The sequence below is a fragment of the Octopus sinensis genome, linkage group LG4, assembly GCF_006345805.1.
Source record: "Octopus sinensis linkage group LG4, ASM634580v1, whole genome shotgun sequence".
Lineage (NCBI taxonomy): Eukaryota > Metazoa > Mollusca > Cephalopoda > Octopoda > Octopodidae > Octopus > Octopus sinensis.
This window is the reverse complement of record NC_043000.1, coordinates 89,542,447-89,563,438: the sequence shown is the minus strand read 5'-3', so window position 1 is coordinate 89,563,438 and position 20,992 is coordinate 89,542,447. Positions and strand designations below refer to the sequence as shown.

At 34.1% G+C, this 20,992-nt stretch overlaps 1 protein-coding gene across 2 annotated transcripts in view; it reads right to left on the bottom strand.

The window, feature by feature from the left end:
- Positions 1–15,159, bottom strand: part of LOC115210820 (collagen alpha-4(VI) chain-like) — a 163,451-nt gene extending 148,292 nt beyond the window's left edge. For both annotated transcript variants that reach the window (XM_036502241.1, XM_029779568.2), the window contains exons 1-2: positions 15,016–15,159; positions 8,374–8,940 (exon numbers count right to left, since the gene is read on the bottom strand). In XM_036502241.1, the coding sequence (XP_036358134.1) occupies positions 8,374–8,940; positions 15,016–15,115 (667 nt within the window). In that variant the 5' untranslated portion in view covers positions 15,116–15,159. The remainder of the gene's footprint in view (positions 1–8,373; positions 8,941–15,015) is intronic.
- Positions 15,160–20,992: the final 5,833 nt, after the last annotated feature.

Genomic DNA, 20,992 nt, shown 5'->3' with positions numbered 1-20,992 from the left:
ATATCTCTTGATAATTTCATATTTTAACAATGAAACTGAGTTTTTCTATTAAACCCAGATAATTTAAGACCTAGCAAGAGAGTACCATCGACTTTATAAGCTTTGTTTGTTATTAGTGTCTCTTGGTTTAGTTATTTTTTATTTTCATTGTCACTGCTTTGAGTTCATAGAGTGCAACGAAGATGTTGTAACACTTTCAAATATATCGATTCTAGTATTTATTCTGGCACTAGTTTTTTTTATTGATCACTTCTATCCGATTGCTGAGTTTCGTCTTTTAACAGAGTTACCTTCGTTTTGAATATTTTAATGCATCATTATGCGCGTTTCAACAATTCACATGTTTCTTAAGTCTTACAGTTCGTAATATCCATAGACATCGGGTAGATCATGTTCATGTGTTCATTTCTTAGGGCGAAATGGCATTTCAATATTTAAAATTCCAGCCGTGTATTATTATTATCATATTATTATTATTATTATTATTATTATTATTATTATTATTATTATTATTATTATTACTATTATTATTATTATCCTACATGATATCGGCACAGCTCGGTGTGACCCCAAAAAACCAATATTGGCAGCTGGCATCATTAGGCTGTAGCCAGCATAATAAAATGGGAACTTTTATATGTATATTCAAAGCGTTTCACGTAAAGGAACATAAAGGATATATAATATATGTGTATCTTATTGTGACTTTATGGTGGCTTCGAGGGCGAGACTCTGATTTTAGCAAGTGGTATTATATCCCCTACTGAATCTAAATTTGCCATATATATATATATATATATATATATAGGCAAATTTAGATTCAGTAGGGGATATAATACCACTTGCTAAAATCAGAGTCGCGCCTCGAAGCCTTACTGATGTATTCAACGCAAAGGTAAGCCTATTTCTAATATGTTCATTGCATTGCCGTGTGTATCTTTATTGTGACTTTATGGTGGCTTCGAGGCGCGACTCTGATTTTAGCAAGTGGTATTATATCCCCTACTGAATCTAAATTTGCCCATATATATATATATAATATATATATATATAATATATAGGGCAAATTTAGATTCAGTAGGGGATATAATACCACTTGCTAAAATCAGAGTCGCGCCTCGAAGCCACCATAAAGTCACAATAAAGATACACACGGGCAATGCAATGAACATATTAGAAATAGGCTTACCTTTGCGTTGAATACATCAGTAAGGACTCTATATTTCAATACAAATTGATTTACCCTCTGTATGTCCAATATTTTACGATAGTTTTCTTTTAAACGGAGCAGAACGTTTAAAGTAATTAATGCACGCCAGCTAATGTAGTGAATATTTTAGAAATAGATGTTAAAATGTTATTTTCAACTGAAGATCCCAGAGTATGTTGGTCATACAGAGGGTGAAATCAATTGGTATTGAAATATAGATTACTTACTGATGTGTTCAACGCAAAGGTAAGCCTATTTCTAATACGTTCATTGCATTGCTCGTGTGTATCTTTATTGTCAGTTCATGGTGGTTTTCGAACCTTGGCTCTGATTTTAGCCAATGGTACTATATACTTTACTGAATCCAAATTTGCTTTATATTGTGCATTTAACGGTGTGAACTTGCTGACCATTTTATTACTACCTTAATAACGGAAACAATACATCTTTATTTAATATATGTATATATATATATAATATATATGACACGGAGCCATTTCTACATAATTATCTGCAACGTAATGCAATAAAGTGTCCTCTGATGTGCAGTTTTAGTTGATCATCTTCGAGATTGGAGGCTGAAAAGATTCTGGCTTTGGGTAAAACAAAATACAGGAGGATCAGTTAATTATGATTTTTTTCAACATATTCACCCAAATTCACACGCTTATTGAGGTAAACCTTCAATTTTTCCAAGCCCCGTAAAAGGACTCGGGAGGTTGGGTTTTCCAACCAGGCCTTTCGTGAAATTTTCAGCACCCCCTTGTAAATGCACTTGGAACAGCTATTTTTGGACTCCGAACAACCGAAATAGTAAAACGCGCGTAGCAACTATAATATGAATTGTGTTCATCCTTATATATAAATATGTGTGTGTGTCATATATATATATATATATATATATATATATAATATATATATAAAAGAGCAATAAAGATTCAGTTAATTTAAAAATTTACTTGAATATGGTACCTAACTTAGATGCACCAAAAAAAAACTATACTGATTTAACAATACCGTTGTGGTGGGGGTGATTATAAGCGAGAAAGAAGCAACAAGAATGGATAGCGTTTTTAGTACGATCGTTTCATACAAGGACAGGTTTTATTAAAAGTTGCAAAGATACAGCATATAAACGAGTCCCGTACTCATCAGCTAAAATACATGTAAGTTCTCTAGACATCCTAGTGTTTGAGGCTATACTCATGAAGTAATGTAGATAATTAAACAGATGTCTAAAGTTCATTAAGTTCTTTAAAGATGATGTACAGTCTTATCACAGAATTTTAAAAAAGTTTTGATAGCATCACAGAGAAGGTGACCTAATCCATATGAATTTCCATAGATATGATGAGGGATTATATACTCACAGAAGACAAATTTATCCATTGTTAATTACAACGAGGGGGTCTCAATTCCGCTTATTAGATTACAGAGAGGGTGAATTAATCCTTTGTATATATGCACAGATTCCAATGGTGTAGATGTAAATTTCCAGAGAAATGGAGATGAATTTCATATTCACAGGCGATAAATTTTACAATGGTTGAACAATGGTGTTCAACAGATTTCTAAAGTTCATTAAAGTTCTTTAAAGATGATGTACAGTCTTATCACAGAATTTTAAAAAAGTTTTGATAGCATCACAGAGAAGGTGACCTAATCCATATGAATTTCCATAGATATGATGAGGGATTATATACTCACAGAAGAAATTTATCCACGTTAATTACAACGAGGGGGGTCTCAATTCCTGCTTATTAGCATTACCAGAGAGGGTGAATTAATCCTTGTATATATGCACAGATTCCAATGGTGTAGATGTAAATTTCCAGAGAAATGGAGATGAATTTCATATTCAAAGGCGATAAATTTTACAATGGTTGAACAATGGTGTTCAACCATTGTAAAATTTATCGCCTGTGAATATGAAATTCATCTCCATTTCTCTAGAAATTTACATCTACACCATTGGAATCTGTGCATATATACAAAGGATTAATTCACCCTCTCTGTAATGCTAATAAGCAGGAATTGAGACCCACCTCGTTGTAATTAACAATGGATAAATTTGTCTTCTGTGAGTATATAATCCCTCATCATATCTATGGAAATTCATATGGATTAGGTCACCTTCTCTGTGATGCTATCAAAACTTTTTAAAATTCTGTGATAAGACTGTACATCATCTTTAAAGAACTTTAATGAAATTTAGAAATCTGTTTAATTATCTACATTACTTCATGAGTATAGCCTCAAACACTAGGATGTCTAGAGAACTTACATGTATTTTAGCTGATGAGTACGGGACTCGTTTATATGCTGTAATCTTTGCAACTTTTAATAAAAACCTGTCCTTGTATGAAACGATCGTACTATAAAACCTATCCATTCTTGTGCTTCTTTCTCGCGTATATATATATATAGATATATATATATATATATATATATGCGTGTGTGTGTGTATACATATAGAAACTTAGACAAAACTTAGATAAGCGTCGTAGCCATATTATGGGCAAATTTGGCCCAGACCATGTCTAATTTGATACTGCAGTCTGACATAATCTGTTAAGTCTTTTGAAGTCGGTTTTTGTGGTGTTGTAGCCAATCGAAGTAGGGAGTTATTGACTGAACCATATCTAGGTGTAGTAGATTAATTTGATATCTCTTGAAATTTGTTATGGCCTATTTTTATTTGATCGGTTGTGGGATAACATTAGATAAGCTCTATTGAAGAAAAGGAATTGTGTTGCATTCCGGTTTGTTGTAAGTCTGATTTGGGTTAGGGTCGTCTCAGTCTTCGTTGGAAGGTAAACTTTATGACAAGATCACCTGGGCAATGTTCATCGTATGTTCTCCACTTTGTACAAATGAGCGGCATTCACGCTAGTATTAGAGGTAATAGAGCTTCAATGACTTTAGACAGTCCCAATAAACCAGATCAGTCACAATATTTTCTTTTTGTGCTAAATATATTTAACAGTTAAGCATTACATTGAGCACTGCTTAATGTTTTTGTAGAATACCTTTTCCTTCTGTAAGTTGAATACATACATAAATGCAAGCACACACACTCATATATGTATATATATATATATATATAATTATATATATATATTATATATATATATATATATACCTCCCTTTGTTGTTATAAATGTAAATGTACACCTCTCTTGATACACACACCATACACACATATCAGTCTGTATACACATACTTATGTAGTGAATCATTAATTTTTTTACAAAATTGTTGATACTTTAAAGAAAACTTTTTCAAAATAACTGTCTAACCTTTTAAACAATTTGAATTTTTTTGATATAATGAATTGCTTAATTAAGGTAAATTCATGAGGCTAACAATTAGTACACAAATGTTTACTTCCAAAGTTTCGCTAGAGCTTCAAAAATATTACTTCAAACGAAATTGTACTTATTTAATTGTATCACTATATTTATATATTATCTTATATAAAATCCGTTCTGTGTGTGTGTGTGTGTGTGTCTTCTCGGATCTCGGACATCTTCCATCCGATTGCGCTCAAATTTGATATGTAGATACCGACGGTATCAGGGCATGTACAAGTCTTGAAAAAATTACAAAAATCGATTCCAGGTGAGAATGCGATCGATAAAGCCCTTTTTGTCCCACCTTTCTTCCGTCAACCTGTACATAACTGCACCTTCCATTTATTGTTGTCGAAACAAATAAAACTGTTAGTAATACCATATAAATACTGAGTTTAAAACACAAAGGAAGAAAAAACCGAAAGCTGCCCCAGCCTTTTCTATCTATAAAATTTTTAAACAAATATTTACATGCTATTATATAGAGCTTTATTTGCTTCGCGATACACCTACCCTAGAAATAATTTGTGTCATTAAAATTATGCATACATACATACATACATTGGCTGTGTGGTAAGAAGATTGCTCCCCAAAGAAGCCCGTCGTATATATTATTTGTATTATTATATGATCGAACACCACGCATCCTTTTCGAAGTAAGTTTTGTCTTAATAATTACGATGTGCACTCTTATTCTCTCTCTTTTCTGTCTATTTATCTCCCTCTCTTGTTCTTCTTCCTTTCTGTTTTTTCTCCCACCCTTTCCTTATTCTTCTCCTCTCCACTTCACCATTCCCCCTCTCTCTGTCACTCATCCTCCTTGACTCTCATTGATCACACGTGACTAACGGCCATTCTCTCTTTATTCCACTTCCTTCCTAAAGACAAGACGTGCTTTTATCTGTCTCTTCCCAAAGCTCGTTTTTCCAGCGTTCAGCACTTCATATCGACTTGGCTTAACAGCCCTCACAGTTTGTTTTTAGTGTTTTATTCTCACTGTCCTGTTTTTGTTTCCACTTTCACCCTCCGCAAAATATCCCAAATTTTATTAATTTGCTTTGCGGGAAGGATTGTTTGAACGAAGTCGCGTTTTGTCCTGACCTTCGAAAACGCGGAGTAGATAAAATAGATAAAACAGGGGACATCTGATGAAGGGAATGTACTTTATGTTGCATGTCACGTTTCTCTGTTTGTTTTTTTCGTTGTTCGAAAAAAAGTTCGTCTTCTATGTTTTCGTTTCTTATATTCTAGTTTCTCATTCATACACGTTTTTTTGATATCCTGTACCCATATATGCATGTATATATACATATATATGTAGGTATGTGCATATATATATATATATGTATATATGCATATATTTATATATATTATTTATATTATTATAATATATGTTTGTATATATCTATGTATGTGTGTTTGTGTCTATGTTTGTCACCACTTGCACCCTGATCGCTTGACAACTGATGATGGTGTGTTTACATCTCCGAAACTTAGAGGTTCGATAAAAGAGAGTGATAGATTAGGTACCAGGTTTATAAAAAGTAAGCCCTGGGGTTGATTTCTTCGACTAAAAAACGGTGCTGCCGCATGACCGCATTTAAACGACTGAAACGAATAAAAGAAATTTAAAAAACTAAAAGAAAATACACACACATATGTGCATATGTATCTATCTATGTATCTATCTATCTATCTATCTATCTATCTATCTATCTATCTATCTATCTATCTATCTATCTATCTATCTATCTATCTATCTATCTATCTATCTGTCTGTCTGTCTATCTATCTATCTATCTATCTATCTATCTATCTATCTATCTATCTATCTATCTATCTATCTATCTCTGTCTATCTGTCTTTCTATCTATAAACAGACAGACCTAATTACCCCCATCTTCAAGTTAATATAATTACCCTAACTGACACTGAATTTCCGGAAGTATACCACGAATGCCGATGACCACAAGTATTCTATACTGTGCCGGTGCTCTACTTAACATTTAAACACACTAATTGACTTAAACTTATTAATCCAAAACATTTATTATCAACCTATATATATATATATATATATATATTATATTATATACTTTATTAAAAGCAGCAGAAATTCAACAAAAGCTGTTACTCGGAGTTTGGAATTTCTGCTGCTTCAAAATAAGCATATTACTCTACCCCTGGTATTTGAGTAATCTTTTTCCACCTTGTTTCACATTTATGTGTTTACTCCGATATATATATATATATATATAGATATATATATATATATATATATACATATATATATATCTATATATATATAATATATATTTATTTATTTATAGGTACTGCTTCTGTTTTGGATTTTATTTGTTATATATATTATATATATATATATATAGTATATATATATAGGTCTCTCTCTCCTTATATATATATATATATATATATCCCTGCAGGCAATAGTTTTCGTATTGATACGACATCAGAGAAGCTGCACATACGTGAAGTCTTCAAACTGCTTTAGAAGAACTATACTATGTTAAAATCCAACGCCTTTAATCATAACTATACCATCCACATAGTTGTAAGCGCCTTATAGGTGTAATCAATTTATATTTTGTTAGCTAGGAATTACGGAGTTATATTCTTTGTTTCTGGCGTATGCAAAGTCAGTAAGTACTCAACGTTTATTAGTCAGATGTAGGCAAGAACCTCTAATACCTGGTGATTTACCTAGTCGTTGGGTTCAGGATTCTGTTTTCATTTGAGTGATATGTAATGACTGGTGTTCATCACTCTGTCTTATGTGAAACCCGTCACACACAGACCTCCATTCATTACCGTATGATTCAAGCATACGCTTAGATAATAAGCCTAGCTTTCACTAGTCACTCGTTTTAAAAGAAAATGTAGTCCAAAATCTTGAAAGAATTCTGTCGTATATATATATAATATATATATATATATATATATATATATATATATAATATTATATATATTGTTATATTTCGGAATGGTCATATTGCCAGTTTAGCCAATAAAAACACACGCACTATATATTTGGTGTTATTTTGCTTCAGTGATATTTATTTTTTACATTAATCTTAATCTTATTTCGGCCAAAGTTCTTTCGTCACACTCCTGTGACCGCATCAGTGGTCCTTTGTTTTCTTCTCACTTACTTGTGTCTCTCCTTACTAACCGTCACCCATTTTACTTGTATCAGTTATTGGCTGACGGTAGTAAGGAGAGACACAAGTAAGTGAGAAGAAAACAAAGGACCACTGATGCGGTCACAGGAGTGTGACGAAAGAACTTTGGCCGAAATAAGATTAAGATTAATGTAAAAAATAAATATCACTGAAGCAAAATAACACCAAATATATAGTGCGTTTTTTTTTATTGGCTAAACTGGCAATATGACCATTCCGAAATATAACAATATATGTTTCAACACACGACTTCACATAAAAAATCTTGCACAACAAATATTTAAACGTATATATATATATATATATATATATATATATATATATATATGCATACATACATATTTATATAAATGCATATATATATAAATATGTACGTGTGTGTTTGTGTTTGTCCCCCATTATCCACAGCTTGTCAATTGCTGTTGTTATGTTTACGTTCCCTTACATAATGGTTCGGCAAAAGGCTTGGAAAAAAATCCGCTCTAGCTTGGGTCGATTTGTTAGGCTAGGCTTTTTAAGGCGGTACCGTAGCATGGGCGTAGTGTAATAACTGATACAAGTAAAAGATAAAAAAAGTAAAAGATTACAGTAAAAATAAAATGCCTCTTACCTTCACATGTCTTTGTAGCGAGTTCCTTTTTGATGGTGTTGAGGGCCGCAAAGTTGGTAACCGTAAAGACATGACTTGTACCTGGTCCTGTGGCAATCGCCTGTAATTCACTTTGCCGTATGTTAGTTCCAACACCGATGGAGAATACAACAGCTTGAGTTGCCTTCAGGCTATTGGCTGCCTTCACTGTCAATTGGGCATTGTTAGAGTTGCCATCAGTGATGACAATTGCGATATTGGGAACTCTTGGTCTATCCCCGTTACCAGCCGTGAAAGTGATAGTGCGCGCTCTTGTAAGAGCATCGGCTGTATTGGTGTTGCCCGAAATTCTTTGAATGGCTCCTATGGCTGAGAGTAAAGCATTTTTGTCGGAATATTTGTTGAGATGGAATTTTTCAACGCCGGTTCCAGCAAATAAACTAACTGCAACACGGATTTTATCTTTGCCGATATCAAAACCTTTTACCATTTCTTTGACGAAAGTAATCATTTTATTAAAGTCGAGATTTGACACACTTCCGGACGAGTCCAGAATGAAAAGGATGTCGGCCACCGATGAATTGCATGCTGAAAATAAAATAGACAATGATTCAAACACTTTTCAAACGTGCAAAAATAGGTATCATCATGGCCACCACCACTACCATCATCATCATCATGGCCACCACCACGAAATGCTGAGGCATTTCATCCGCTTTTACGATCTGAGTTCAAATTCCACCGAGGTCGATTTTGTTCCTTGTCCTTTCCGAGTCGATAAAAAAGTACTAGTTAAGTATTGGAGTTGATGTAATCGACTTAGCCCCCCTCCCCAGCCGAAATTGCTAGCCTTGTACCTACATTTGAAACCATTATTATTATTATTATTATTATTATTATTATATTATTATTATTATTATTATCATCATTATTATGAATAACAAATACAACAACAACAACAACAACAACCAGGCATTGGCTCTCATGGCTTCTGATCTTAACTGACTGGAAGTGTTATGTACATCTTTTGTCTTCTTGTTATCTGATCTTGTTATTTGATCTTAGCCAGCTGAGCATGTCCCTTGCTGGCTGACGATGTGTGCATCTCTGATCACGAGTAGAAGTAGTGGGGGAGCATCATAACTATGTATCGAGAAGAATTCTTTGGGGTTTGAATAATTCACCTTTGGTAACATGGGTGTTTCGTTCAACATCCTTAAACGACTCTTATTCAGTGACTTCTTGAGTGGAATGGGCTACTCTACCTGCAGAAAATTCTAGCTGGGCTCCACCTGCAAGGTTATTCATTGTTTATTTTGATATGAAATCACCATGTCACGCGCATATGGTTTTGATGCATGTGTCTGGTTTATCCTTATTAGACGGGTAATCATGATGAACATACTGAGCTTCGTATATTTTACCTCAGTGTCATTTTCATGGCATGCACTGCTCTCTCACTCTAATAATAATAATAATAATAATAATAATAATAATAATAATTAATAATAATACGGGCACAAGGCCTGAAATTTTGGGGGAGGGGCTAGTCAATAAGATCGACCCCAGTCCGCAACTGGTACTTTATTTATTGATCCCCGAAAGGATGAAAGGTAAAGTCGACCTTTGTGGAATTGATCATGATGCAGTAACAAGCAGTGACTGTCATGGCTTTTGATCTTTGATAATTGAATGTGCTATCATGCACATATATTATCTTGCTGTAAAAGATGGGCCACCTATTCTGCTCAATACCTTAGATTTGCTTGTCAGTTGCTTGACCGTAACCATTTAATTATATCCCTTATTGGCTGACGACATGTGCATCTCTGATCACGAGCAGGTGTAGTTGGAGAGCATCATAGCCATGTGTCGGGAGTAATTCATGGGGTTTGAATAATTGATCCCTGGAAAAATAGGTGCTTCATTTATCATCATTAAACAACCTTCATTCAGGAACCTTTTGATCAAGATCGGCCTCTCAACATGAAGAAAATTCTAACGGAGCCCCACCTGCAAGGTTATTCATTGTTTATCTTGACATGAGATCACCATACTGAGCACTTATGGTTGTGATACATGTGCCTGGGTAGTCATGATGGATATATTTGGTTTTGTATATTTGTACCCTACTGTACAAATAATAATAATAATAATAATAATAATAATAATATAATAATAATAATAATAAATGCCCTAATGCAGTACCAGGCAGTGGCTCTCATGGCTTCTGATCTTAACTGATTGGAAGTGTTATCATGTACATTGTTTTGTCTTGGCATAAAAGATGGGCTACAGCAAATATTCTGCTCAGTACCACAGATTTGCTTGTCAGTTGTTTGACCTTAACCAGTTGAGCATGTCCCTAAGTGGCTGGCGATATGTGCATCTCTGATCACGAGCAGAAGTAGAGAGGGAGCATCATAGCCATGTGTTGAGAGGGATTCTTTGGGGTTTGAATAATTCACCTCTGGAAACATGGCTGGTTCTTTCAACATCCTTAAACAACCCTTATTCTGGGACCTTTTGAGCGGGATGGGCTACTCAACCTGAAGAAAATTCTAACTGGGCCCCACCTGCAAGGTCATGTGCTGTTTATCTTGATATGAGATCACCATGTCGCGCACATATGGTTGTGATGCATGTGCCTGGTGTACCCTTATCAGACGGGTAGTCATGATGGGTATATTGGGCTTCGTATATTTTACCCCAGTGTCACTTTGATGGCATGCACTGCTCTCTCACTCAATAATAATAATAATAATAATAATAATAATAATAATAATAATAATAATAATAATGATAATAATAATAATAATAATAATAATATGTGAAAGACCAAAACAATAAAGTTTGCTTATTGATTGACATGAGCATCCCCTGTGATCATAATATCTCAGCGAAAGAGTTTGACAAGCTCAGAAAATATAAAGACCTACTCATTGAAATTGAGAAAATGTGGCATCTCAAGGCGGTTACAATACCAGTGATCGTAGGAGCACTAGGAATGATCAAGAAGGGAACCGAAAATTATATGAGAATGATCCCTGGCTTACCATCCCCGCAAGAAGTGCAAAAGATTGTCTTAACTCGGCAAGAAATGGAAGCAAATTTGAAAGAAGAAAAAAAAAGTAATAATAATAATAATAATAATAATAATAATAATAATAATAACAATAATAATGATAATAATAATAATAATAACTTTAAAAAAATAAAAAAAAGAACGAACTATTGAGTTTGGTTTAATGGCCTACCAATGTATACTATGAGTTTCTTTGCCCTAGGAGTCGGGAAGACACTCGGCAAGAAATGGAAGCAAATGTGAAAGAAGAAAAAAAATGTAATAATAATAATAATAATAACAATAACAATATTTCGAAACCATTATTATTTTATCTATAAATTAATGCGCTATGGTCGAATGCATTACGTGATTAGTTGAAGGGAGAAACGAAGAGTGAGACAAAAAGAGGGAGAGAAATGTGTTAACGCTGTGAGGTAGGGTGAGAATAATAGTTATTACGTGGTTAAAAAGTTAGATGAAGGGAGGGATCTATACAGAGTTAGAAACACAAGGCTTAGCAGAGTAATGATGTTCTTGTGTTGAGGTTAGGAAAATACAGGTAGAAAGATAGAAACAAGAGGGAAATTTTAGGAAGAATGAGATGCGGATATATTGAGGGTAGTGACGCAATACCAGCCAATGCTTTACGTTGTCACATAGTGAGAAGAGAAAAGAAAGAGAAAGAGAAATGATAACGGTGTGAAGAGGGGAATTACACGGTCAAAAAAATTGCTGAAGCTAGAGGTAGAGAGAAAGAGTGAGAGAGAAATACATATAAAGTGGGAAATTTTTAAACAGTATATATTACTGTGACTGACAAGAAAATAACATTTTAATATTCAGTCTTTTATATCTATCTATCTATCTATCTATCTATCTATCTATCTATCTATCTATCTATCTATCTATCTATCTATCTATCTATCTATCTATCTATCTATCTATCTATCGACATTGACAAATACATCGATGAGTGGTTGGTGGAAAGAAGTCTTGTATTGGATATATTAATAAAAGTATTACAGACAGAAAGATGGATTGGATCCAAACGACAACAGGACTAATGGAATGTTATTATAGAAGGAAACTTGCAAAATAGGATACAGGAAAAGGATGTGCAAAATATAGATAGTGGAAGACATACCCTATTTCACAAAACAAAGACTTCTAATCCAGAAAATTTAATCGGGAAAAGACAGTGGCTATCCCAGTTTGAACTGGAAGAGATCTACACAACAATGAAAGAATAAAAACACGAATACGTAGAACAAGAAGAGGAAACTAAAAAACAAAATAGTAGAAGGTCCAATAAGCTAGCAGGAGAGAAATAACAAACCGGTTGAAAACAAATTTTACTTTGTGGAAGGAAAGGATGTTCCAGAGGGGGAAAGGAGCTTACTTGAACAATTAAAAGAAATTTCAAGTTTTGAGAGGAATCGAAAGAGAAAAGTACGGATTGCAGTAAAGTAGATGAGCGAGCTGTTCATAAGATTTCACACATCAAGATTATTTTACAAATATATTGGGGTGCAGTTTGTAGTAAATAAATGTGAAATGTCATAAATTCTAATGATCTGAAATTAGCGAAAGATGATATTAGTTCTCTGAGAAATAATGAGGGGTACAGTAGAATAATGAAAGGAGAAATACGAAAGAAAATCTCCAAATAATCCAAGAGAAGGATTAGAAGGATGCTCGAAACAATATTAAAGTAAAGATTTATTATCAAATCAAAGAATACATGGGCCATGCCAGTTTTTATATACCCTCCTACTTTTCTAAAAGTGGATTAAGAGAGAGCTACTTAAACAGGGCCGGAAACTGCTTACAATGCACAACACACAACACTCTGAAAGGAATATTGATAAGCGGCATCTACCATGAAGAAAAAGAGGCAGAGGTTTGCTAAACGGAGAAGACTTATTGAAAAACGATGTTGCACGTAGTGAAGAAAGAATAGTATTAACGGCTAGAAATATACAAGTTATTGAAACTCTAGAAGTCAAGAATTGAAGGAACAATAACAAAATCAGTAGTTAGTAAGAGAAGTGTTTACATGGCCGGTTCATGCAACAAACAGAATCTTAGTTGTAAAGAAAGCTGGTTGTGATTGACTGATGAAAACCTAAAGCGAAAGACTAAAGAACTAATTATAGCCGTTCAAGAACGAGTTATTAGAACGAATTGGATGAAAGCAAAGATTGATAGAATTTAGTCAGAGTAGATGCAGAATCTGTGGGTTAGGTTTATGAAAGTATGAATTGTCTCTTGAATAAATGCAGTAATTTAGCACAAAAAGAGCATAAGCGCAGGCGTCACTGCATCAGTAAAAGAGTGCATTGAAAAGTTAACCGAGTGTGTGGATTCAAAATAGCAGAAAGTGGCATGAACACAAACCAGAAGCTCTCTTCGAGGATAGCAATTACTAGATTTTATGGGATTCCCCATATAGACTGACCATACTATTGAAGAAGACTAGATAAGATTGTAGAAGACAAGAAAATTAATAACAAAAATCAAGCAAACACTAAGATTCTAAACTTTGCAATAACATATAATAATAGAGCGGATAACAAAGAAACTGAGAAAAATATGAAACATCAGGGCCTTGCCAGAAAAATGCTGAGATTATAGACGACCAAAATGACAGTTATTCTTCTGGTATTTAGTGCACCTGCAAAAACTTTCAAACTGCTAAGAGGCTGAAGAATATTAGAATTGAGTCTCGCATTGTCGAGGTGCACAAAAGTGCCATCTCGTATTCTGCAAAAATCATGACAGAGATTGTTGAGATTAGAGGAGACTTGTTAGCAAAGCGCAAGGCAAAATCCTTGCTAACTAATGTATGTAATAATATAAATAACAATGTTTTCAAATTTTGGCACAAGGGCAATAATTTGAGGAGAGTTTTACTTGATACACTGACACCAGTACTCGACTGGTACTTTATTTTATCAATTCCAAAAGGATGAAAGGCAACGTTGACCTTGGTGGTATTCAAATTCTAAACGTAATGAACCGGAAGAAATGATACTAAGTAAGTTGTCCGACGCGCTAACGAGTCTACAAGCTTGATGATCATGATAATAATCCTTCCTACTAAAGGCACAAAGCCTGAAATTTTTGGCGAGGGAACTAGTCGATTATATTGACCCCATTGTTTGACTAGTGCTCAAATTATCTTCACTGAAAGGATGAAAGACAAAGTCGACCTCGGCGGAATTTGAACTCAAAACGTAAAGACTAACGAAATGCCTATTTCTTTACTACCCACAAGGAGCTAACACACAGAGAAGACAAACAAGGACAGACAAACGGATTAAGTCGATTATATCGACCCCAATGCGTAACTGGTACTTATTTAATCGACCCCGAAAGGATAAAAGGCAAAGCCGACCTCGATGGAATTTGAACTCAAAACGGAAAGACTAACGAAATGCCATTAAGCATTTTGTCCGTTAAGCAAACAATTCAGTGAGCTCGTGACAACTGATTGCATTTATAACATGTTTAAAAATATATATTCAACAATCTAACATATACTTGTAATGCACATATAACCAGTATAAATAATATATATGTATATAAATATATACCTGCTGAATCATCTTCGACTGCGACACCTGATGGGATTGTGGATGTAAAAGTTATTAAAAATAAACATATTAACCCAGAAGCAACGCAGACAAGCTTCATTTTAGAGAGTCTGCTGCTGTCTGTGAATAATTGTTTGTATCAAGCTAGTTAAATAGATGTTAGAAGTAGTATAACTGTTATCTTTAATTTGGTTTAAGTATCTGACTTATCAGTTATATCACTTTGCACACAAAGATACCTTGATTACTTCACCACTCGAAATGCAACGAAACATGCATATTATGTTTGTACATGTTGGGTCAAGAGTATACAGGATGTTCATAGGAACGTGAACAATTATATCAATATGCTATTTACATTAAACACCCAAAATATATAGGAAGTCGAAAAATTAGTAACCGACATATTTTACCCTGAGAAGTTGACCTGAGAAGTCAATATTGCATGTGAATAAGTACAGCGAGATCACTGGTTCTTTATGGATGATGTACATAAATTTATAAATTCTTGCTGATACAATTCAACAAGATTTATTTCTAAGTCAAGACAATTCACTCAGAGGCACCAATACTGGAAATGCTGTGTTGAGGTTTATGATGTAGGTCACCTGAAATGGCTATATTTACAAGTTGTAGTCATGATAATTATATAGTGGCAAGATTACGTAAAAATGTATTACTGATATTGTATATTATGTATAGTTGATATTTTCATATTAACTATATAACATGAATGAAATTAATAATAAATCTCTGAGCGAGGTATGAACAGTAGCTGCACAGCATCGTGAAGTAAATTTGTCACTTAACTGTGGCTAACCCCTAAGGGTGGATGCTACTGTAGCTTGTAGCCCCTGGAGGACACCTCCTCTAGCTGGCTATTGACACACTTTCTTTTTGCCCTATCAGTATTTGCAAAGGGACGCCATCCTTCCCATCTTCAACCTGTGAATTAAATTGTTTTTGTTTGCATATACGAATAATGTTGCGTATGCAAGTTGTACCCCGTGAAAAGCCACACACACACACACACACACTCCCCCTCTCTCTCTCTCTCTCTCACACACACACACACACAACTACTTAGAATACAATGCCAGAATTTTGGGGACATACTGGAAAAGATAATTACTGAGTTGAACAACATTAATAATATTTGTTGTTTAATGAATGGCTTTTTTGTAGGCCGGATTGGAAAATATTGCGGAAAGCGACCAGACGTTGTCACAGAAAGGCCACCTATTTCAAGGAACAAACAAAATACTTTGTTTAGTAAGTAAGGTAGGAAATAGACTTCGATTATAACCTCGTATAGGCAGTCTACCTTTCAAAATATTTACAATCAATAATGTTGTGAATAATTATATTAAAGATAAAATTCGAAAATAATTAAAAAGTGAACAATATCCATAGCTTAAAGCTCTGCTGTAATTTGTTGCAATACTTCATTGGCGTTTATAATATTTGAGTTTACAGAAACGATATAATTTTTAACTATGCCAAGGTCATTTTAGTTTATGCTTCTTTTTTAAAATCTGCATTTCTGATTCGGAAAAATATTTGCTATTCTTCAGATAATATATAGCTTGCCCATAAAAAAGACGTTCTACTGTGTTAGTTATGACTTTGCTCCGTTATTGATTATATTACAAATTTTGGAACGATATATCAATATCTATCTATCTGTCTGTCTGTCTGTCTGTCTGTCTGTCTGTCTGTCTGTCTGTCTGCCTATCAGTCTGTCTGTATACACACACACACACATATATTTATACATTTATACATGCATATACATCTGTATGTGTGTCTGTGTGTAAGTAGCATGTATGTATGTATTTTAAATATATATTATCTATCTGTATATAATACACACACACACACACCACACACACACACACTCATATATATATATATATATATATATATATATATATATTATATATATATATATATATATATATATATGTATGTATGAGTTAGAGGTGAAGTAACCATCTAAGGGATATTAAATATCCAATATACTACTGGATGTATACCGACGTATTTATATCCAAGTGCTTACTATTAATAAGAAATCCCAAACAGGCGCCCGTCATAGCTCTATTAATAGTGATAACAATAGTAATACTAATAAGGTGTATAACGTCAATATTAATAACAATAATAATAATAATGACAATAATAATAATAATAATAATAATAATAATAATAATAATAATAATAATAATAATAATAATAATGATAATAATAATTGCCCAAATAATAACAATAGAACAAAGTACAATAATCCTAATCCTCTGAACAAAGGAAACGATACTGTCTGGCTAATATTACCATAACCATATGCTATACAAATTAAACACAGCTTAGTAAAAATAATCGTTAAACAAATTAACAAATACTTTATAAAAGGAAAAAATAGATACTGGGAAATCATTAATAGTAAAACAATAAGAATAACCTGGCCTCTATCATCTCCTTCATGAATATTACAAAACTTGATACTTTCGACTTAAAGAGAAAATATAACAACAGTAATATACACACTAATAATGATGATGATGATGATGATGATGATGATGATGATGATGATAATAATAATAATAATAATAATAATAATAATAATAATAATAATAATAATAACTATAATAATCTATTATAGACCTGTGATCTATTTACCAAAACGTGGGTGTTGATGTCAAGAAAAAGAAACATAATGGGAGTGATAAAAGAAAAGATCCATGGTGGAAAAGAAGAATCCAAGCAGAGTTAGACATGCTCTCGAAGGAAATCTCTGCGTTGGACCGAAAAGAGAAAGGGGAGCTTAAAAGCGAACAAAAAATACAGTGCGCTGAAAAGGAAGTATAATATTGAAAGAAAGGGTCTGAAAGTAGTAATGGGGGAATTGAAACAGCGCCTCGTTGCAAAGAAAGCAAAGGTGGTAAGATACGGTCAAAGAATGAAGGTTTACCACCAGGATAGGTTATTCAGAGTAGAAAAGAAGATATTCTATAAAGAAATCAATGGAGTGTGTACAGATGAAAAGTTGATATCAGATAACATTGAAAGTCAAAGGTTTTGGAGTGACATCTGGAGCAAAGACAAGAAGCACAAGAAGGATGCTGAATGGTTGCAAGGACTGAAACAAACAGTAGACTGTCCAAAACAGGCAGAACTAGTTATTTCAGTTAAGGAAGTGAAGGAAATCAGCAAAATCTGAGCAACTGGAAGGCCTCGGGACAGATGGAGTTCAAGGCTACTGGATCAGAAGATTTGGTGAATGTCATGCACGAATAGCTGCGCAAACCAACACTTTTGTTAAATGCCGACCAAGTAAAACCAGAGTGGTTGACATTGGATAGGACAATGCTGTGCCTGAAAAACATCGAAAAAGACAATACGGTAGACAATTACAGGCCGATATCCTGTTTGCCACTTTTATGGAAGTTATTGACTGGAATACTCGCAGAGTCAATGTACGAACATCTGGAAAAAATGTCCTGCCACTTGAGCAAAAGGGTTGCAAGTGTAGGTGCAGAGGTGCCAAGAATCAACTCCTGATAGTCAAAACTGTACTTAGAGACTGCAAGAGGAGGAAAAATAACTTAGCCATATCATGAATCGAATATCGTTAGGCGTACGATATGATTCCACATTCTTGGATTATGGAGTGTATAAACCTATTTGGTATTGCATCGAATGTTGAGTGATTGCTTGGAAAAAGTATGGCGAAATGGAAGACAAACCTAACAGCATGCAGACAGTAGAAATTACAAGGAGCATCTTCCACGGGGACTGCCTTTGTACTGTGCTTGATACCACTAACACTGATTCTGAAGAAAGCAAAAACTGGGTATGTATTCAAAAGCCACCAAGAAAAATTCAACCATTTGTTATTCATGGCTGACCTCAAACTTTATGGTAAAGATGAAGCCCAAGTCAGTTCTCTCGTTGATACGGTGTATACTTTCAGTGCTGATATCAGAATTGAGTTCGAACTAAGAAAGTGTGGTGTGTTAGTCTTGAAATCAAATATATGGACAGGCTAACGATATTGTTGGGGTAAGTTATAAAGCAGATAGGACTGACGGACTATAAGTACTTGGGGATTTTGGAGATGGATAAATTGATGGAGAAAGAAATGACAGAAAAATTTAAGTACAAAGGTCAGTAGGGACAGGTGGAATACTTGCGCAGACTGAGACTGATCCTTAAGTCGACATTAAACGGACGGATTAAGATCGAAGCTATCAACACCTGGCCGGTTTCACTCCTTATGGAGCAGGGGTAATTGCATGGACAGTAGACGAAGTAAACAGCTTAGACAGAAAGTCAAGGAAGTTACTAACTAGGTATGGGACACTCCACCCCAAAAGTGACACATACAGATTGTGTATATCAAGAAAAAGAGGGGGAAGAGGACATATTGGATGCGGACACAGCATTAGAGCAGAAGAAAACAACATAGCATGGTATGTAAAAATTGCCACAGAACCGCTATTGTTAGAAGTAAGAAGATCAGGCTTGTGTAAGATGGAAGATTGCAAAGATAAAGCGCTACACAAGAAATTGAAAACGATGAAACTGAAGATAGGTGGATGAAGAAAAGAATGCATGGTCAATTTCATAGGGATGTTGAAGATAAAACAGATAGAAAAAACGATTGCTGTGAATGACAAAAAGTGATTTAATACCGGAAACGAAGGCTTTAATCTCTGCTTCTAATCTCTGCTTCCCAAGAGCAAGTACTAAGAACAAACTACATAAAATACAGAATAAACAACACATCAGAAAGTGATAGGTGCAAAAACTGTGGACAAAACGTTGAAACCGTATGGCATATTACCATATTAGCCCAGAAGGAATATAAGAGACATTCACGACAGTATAGCCAGGCTTGTCCATACTTTGCAACAAGTATGGACTTGACAGAGCAAAAAATATGGAGCCGGACATAGTCTTAATTGAGAAAGAAAACAAACTATGCTGGATCATAGATATAGCATTCTCATCTGACAACAAGTCATGCGATAAGGAAGAAAGAAAATTCGAGAGATATGACGGGTTAGCTTGGGAAGTTAAGCAGTTGGGGGTCGATGTAAAAGGTAGCAGTAGTACCAATAATTGTCGGAGCCCTCAGGAACAGTGAGCAAAAATCTCGAGAAGTACGTGGAACAAATAGGGGCTGCAATAAGGATGAAGCACTTGCAGAAAACAGCACTGCTTGTAACCGCTCGATTACTCCGGAAGGTGCTCGAAAAATAAGGGGTGTTACCTTAGTTCACTGGCAGTGAACAGCTGACACCGTAGTACATCTCCAGCATTAGAAGCTGTGCAAAGGAAATTATAATAATAATAATAATAATAATAATAATAATAATAATAATAATAATAATAATAATAATAATAATAATAATAATAACATTAGACATAACAGTAGTAATTATATTTCACCTTACGATAGCCTCAATATATACACTAACCGTACCAGTGTAGACCCCACACAACAGTATAGACTTTGTGATTGTAGAAATAGTAATAATTGTGTCTTTAGTAATAACTGCAAAAAAAAAGGAATTGTTTTCCAATGTGTAGTGAGTACTCAATCAAAGTGAGTACTCTGAAACAGAAATAGGAGGAATTCCACTGGTTTGAGTAATTATATATGGGACCTCAAAGATAAACGTATTAGCTATGACGTCCATTGGAAAATCTTAGCCTCAACACCTGCGTATGATGTAAAGAATAATAAATATATGTTGTGTATAAGTGAGATCCTTTATATACAAAAGTCCAATTTTTCTTTACTTAACAATAAAAAAGAAAGAAATGTTTTCTGCCTTCATAAGGCTTTCTCTGAATAACTGTTGTTGGTGCTATTGCCTCCTTTGATAATAATACTATTTTTCCTAATCTGAACACTATATTTTGATTGCCATCCTTATATTATCTTCTTTATAAATAAACATATATTTTA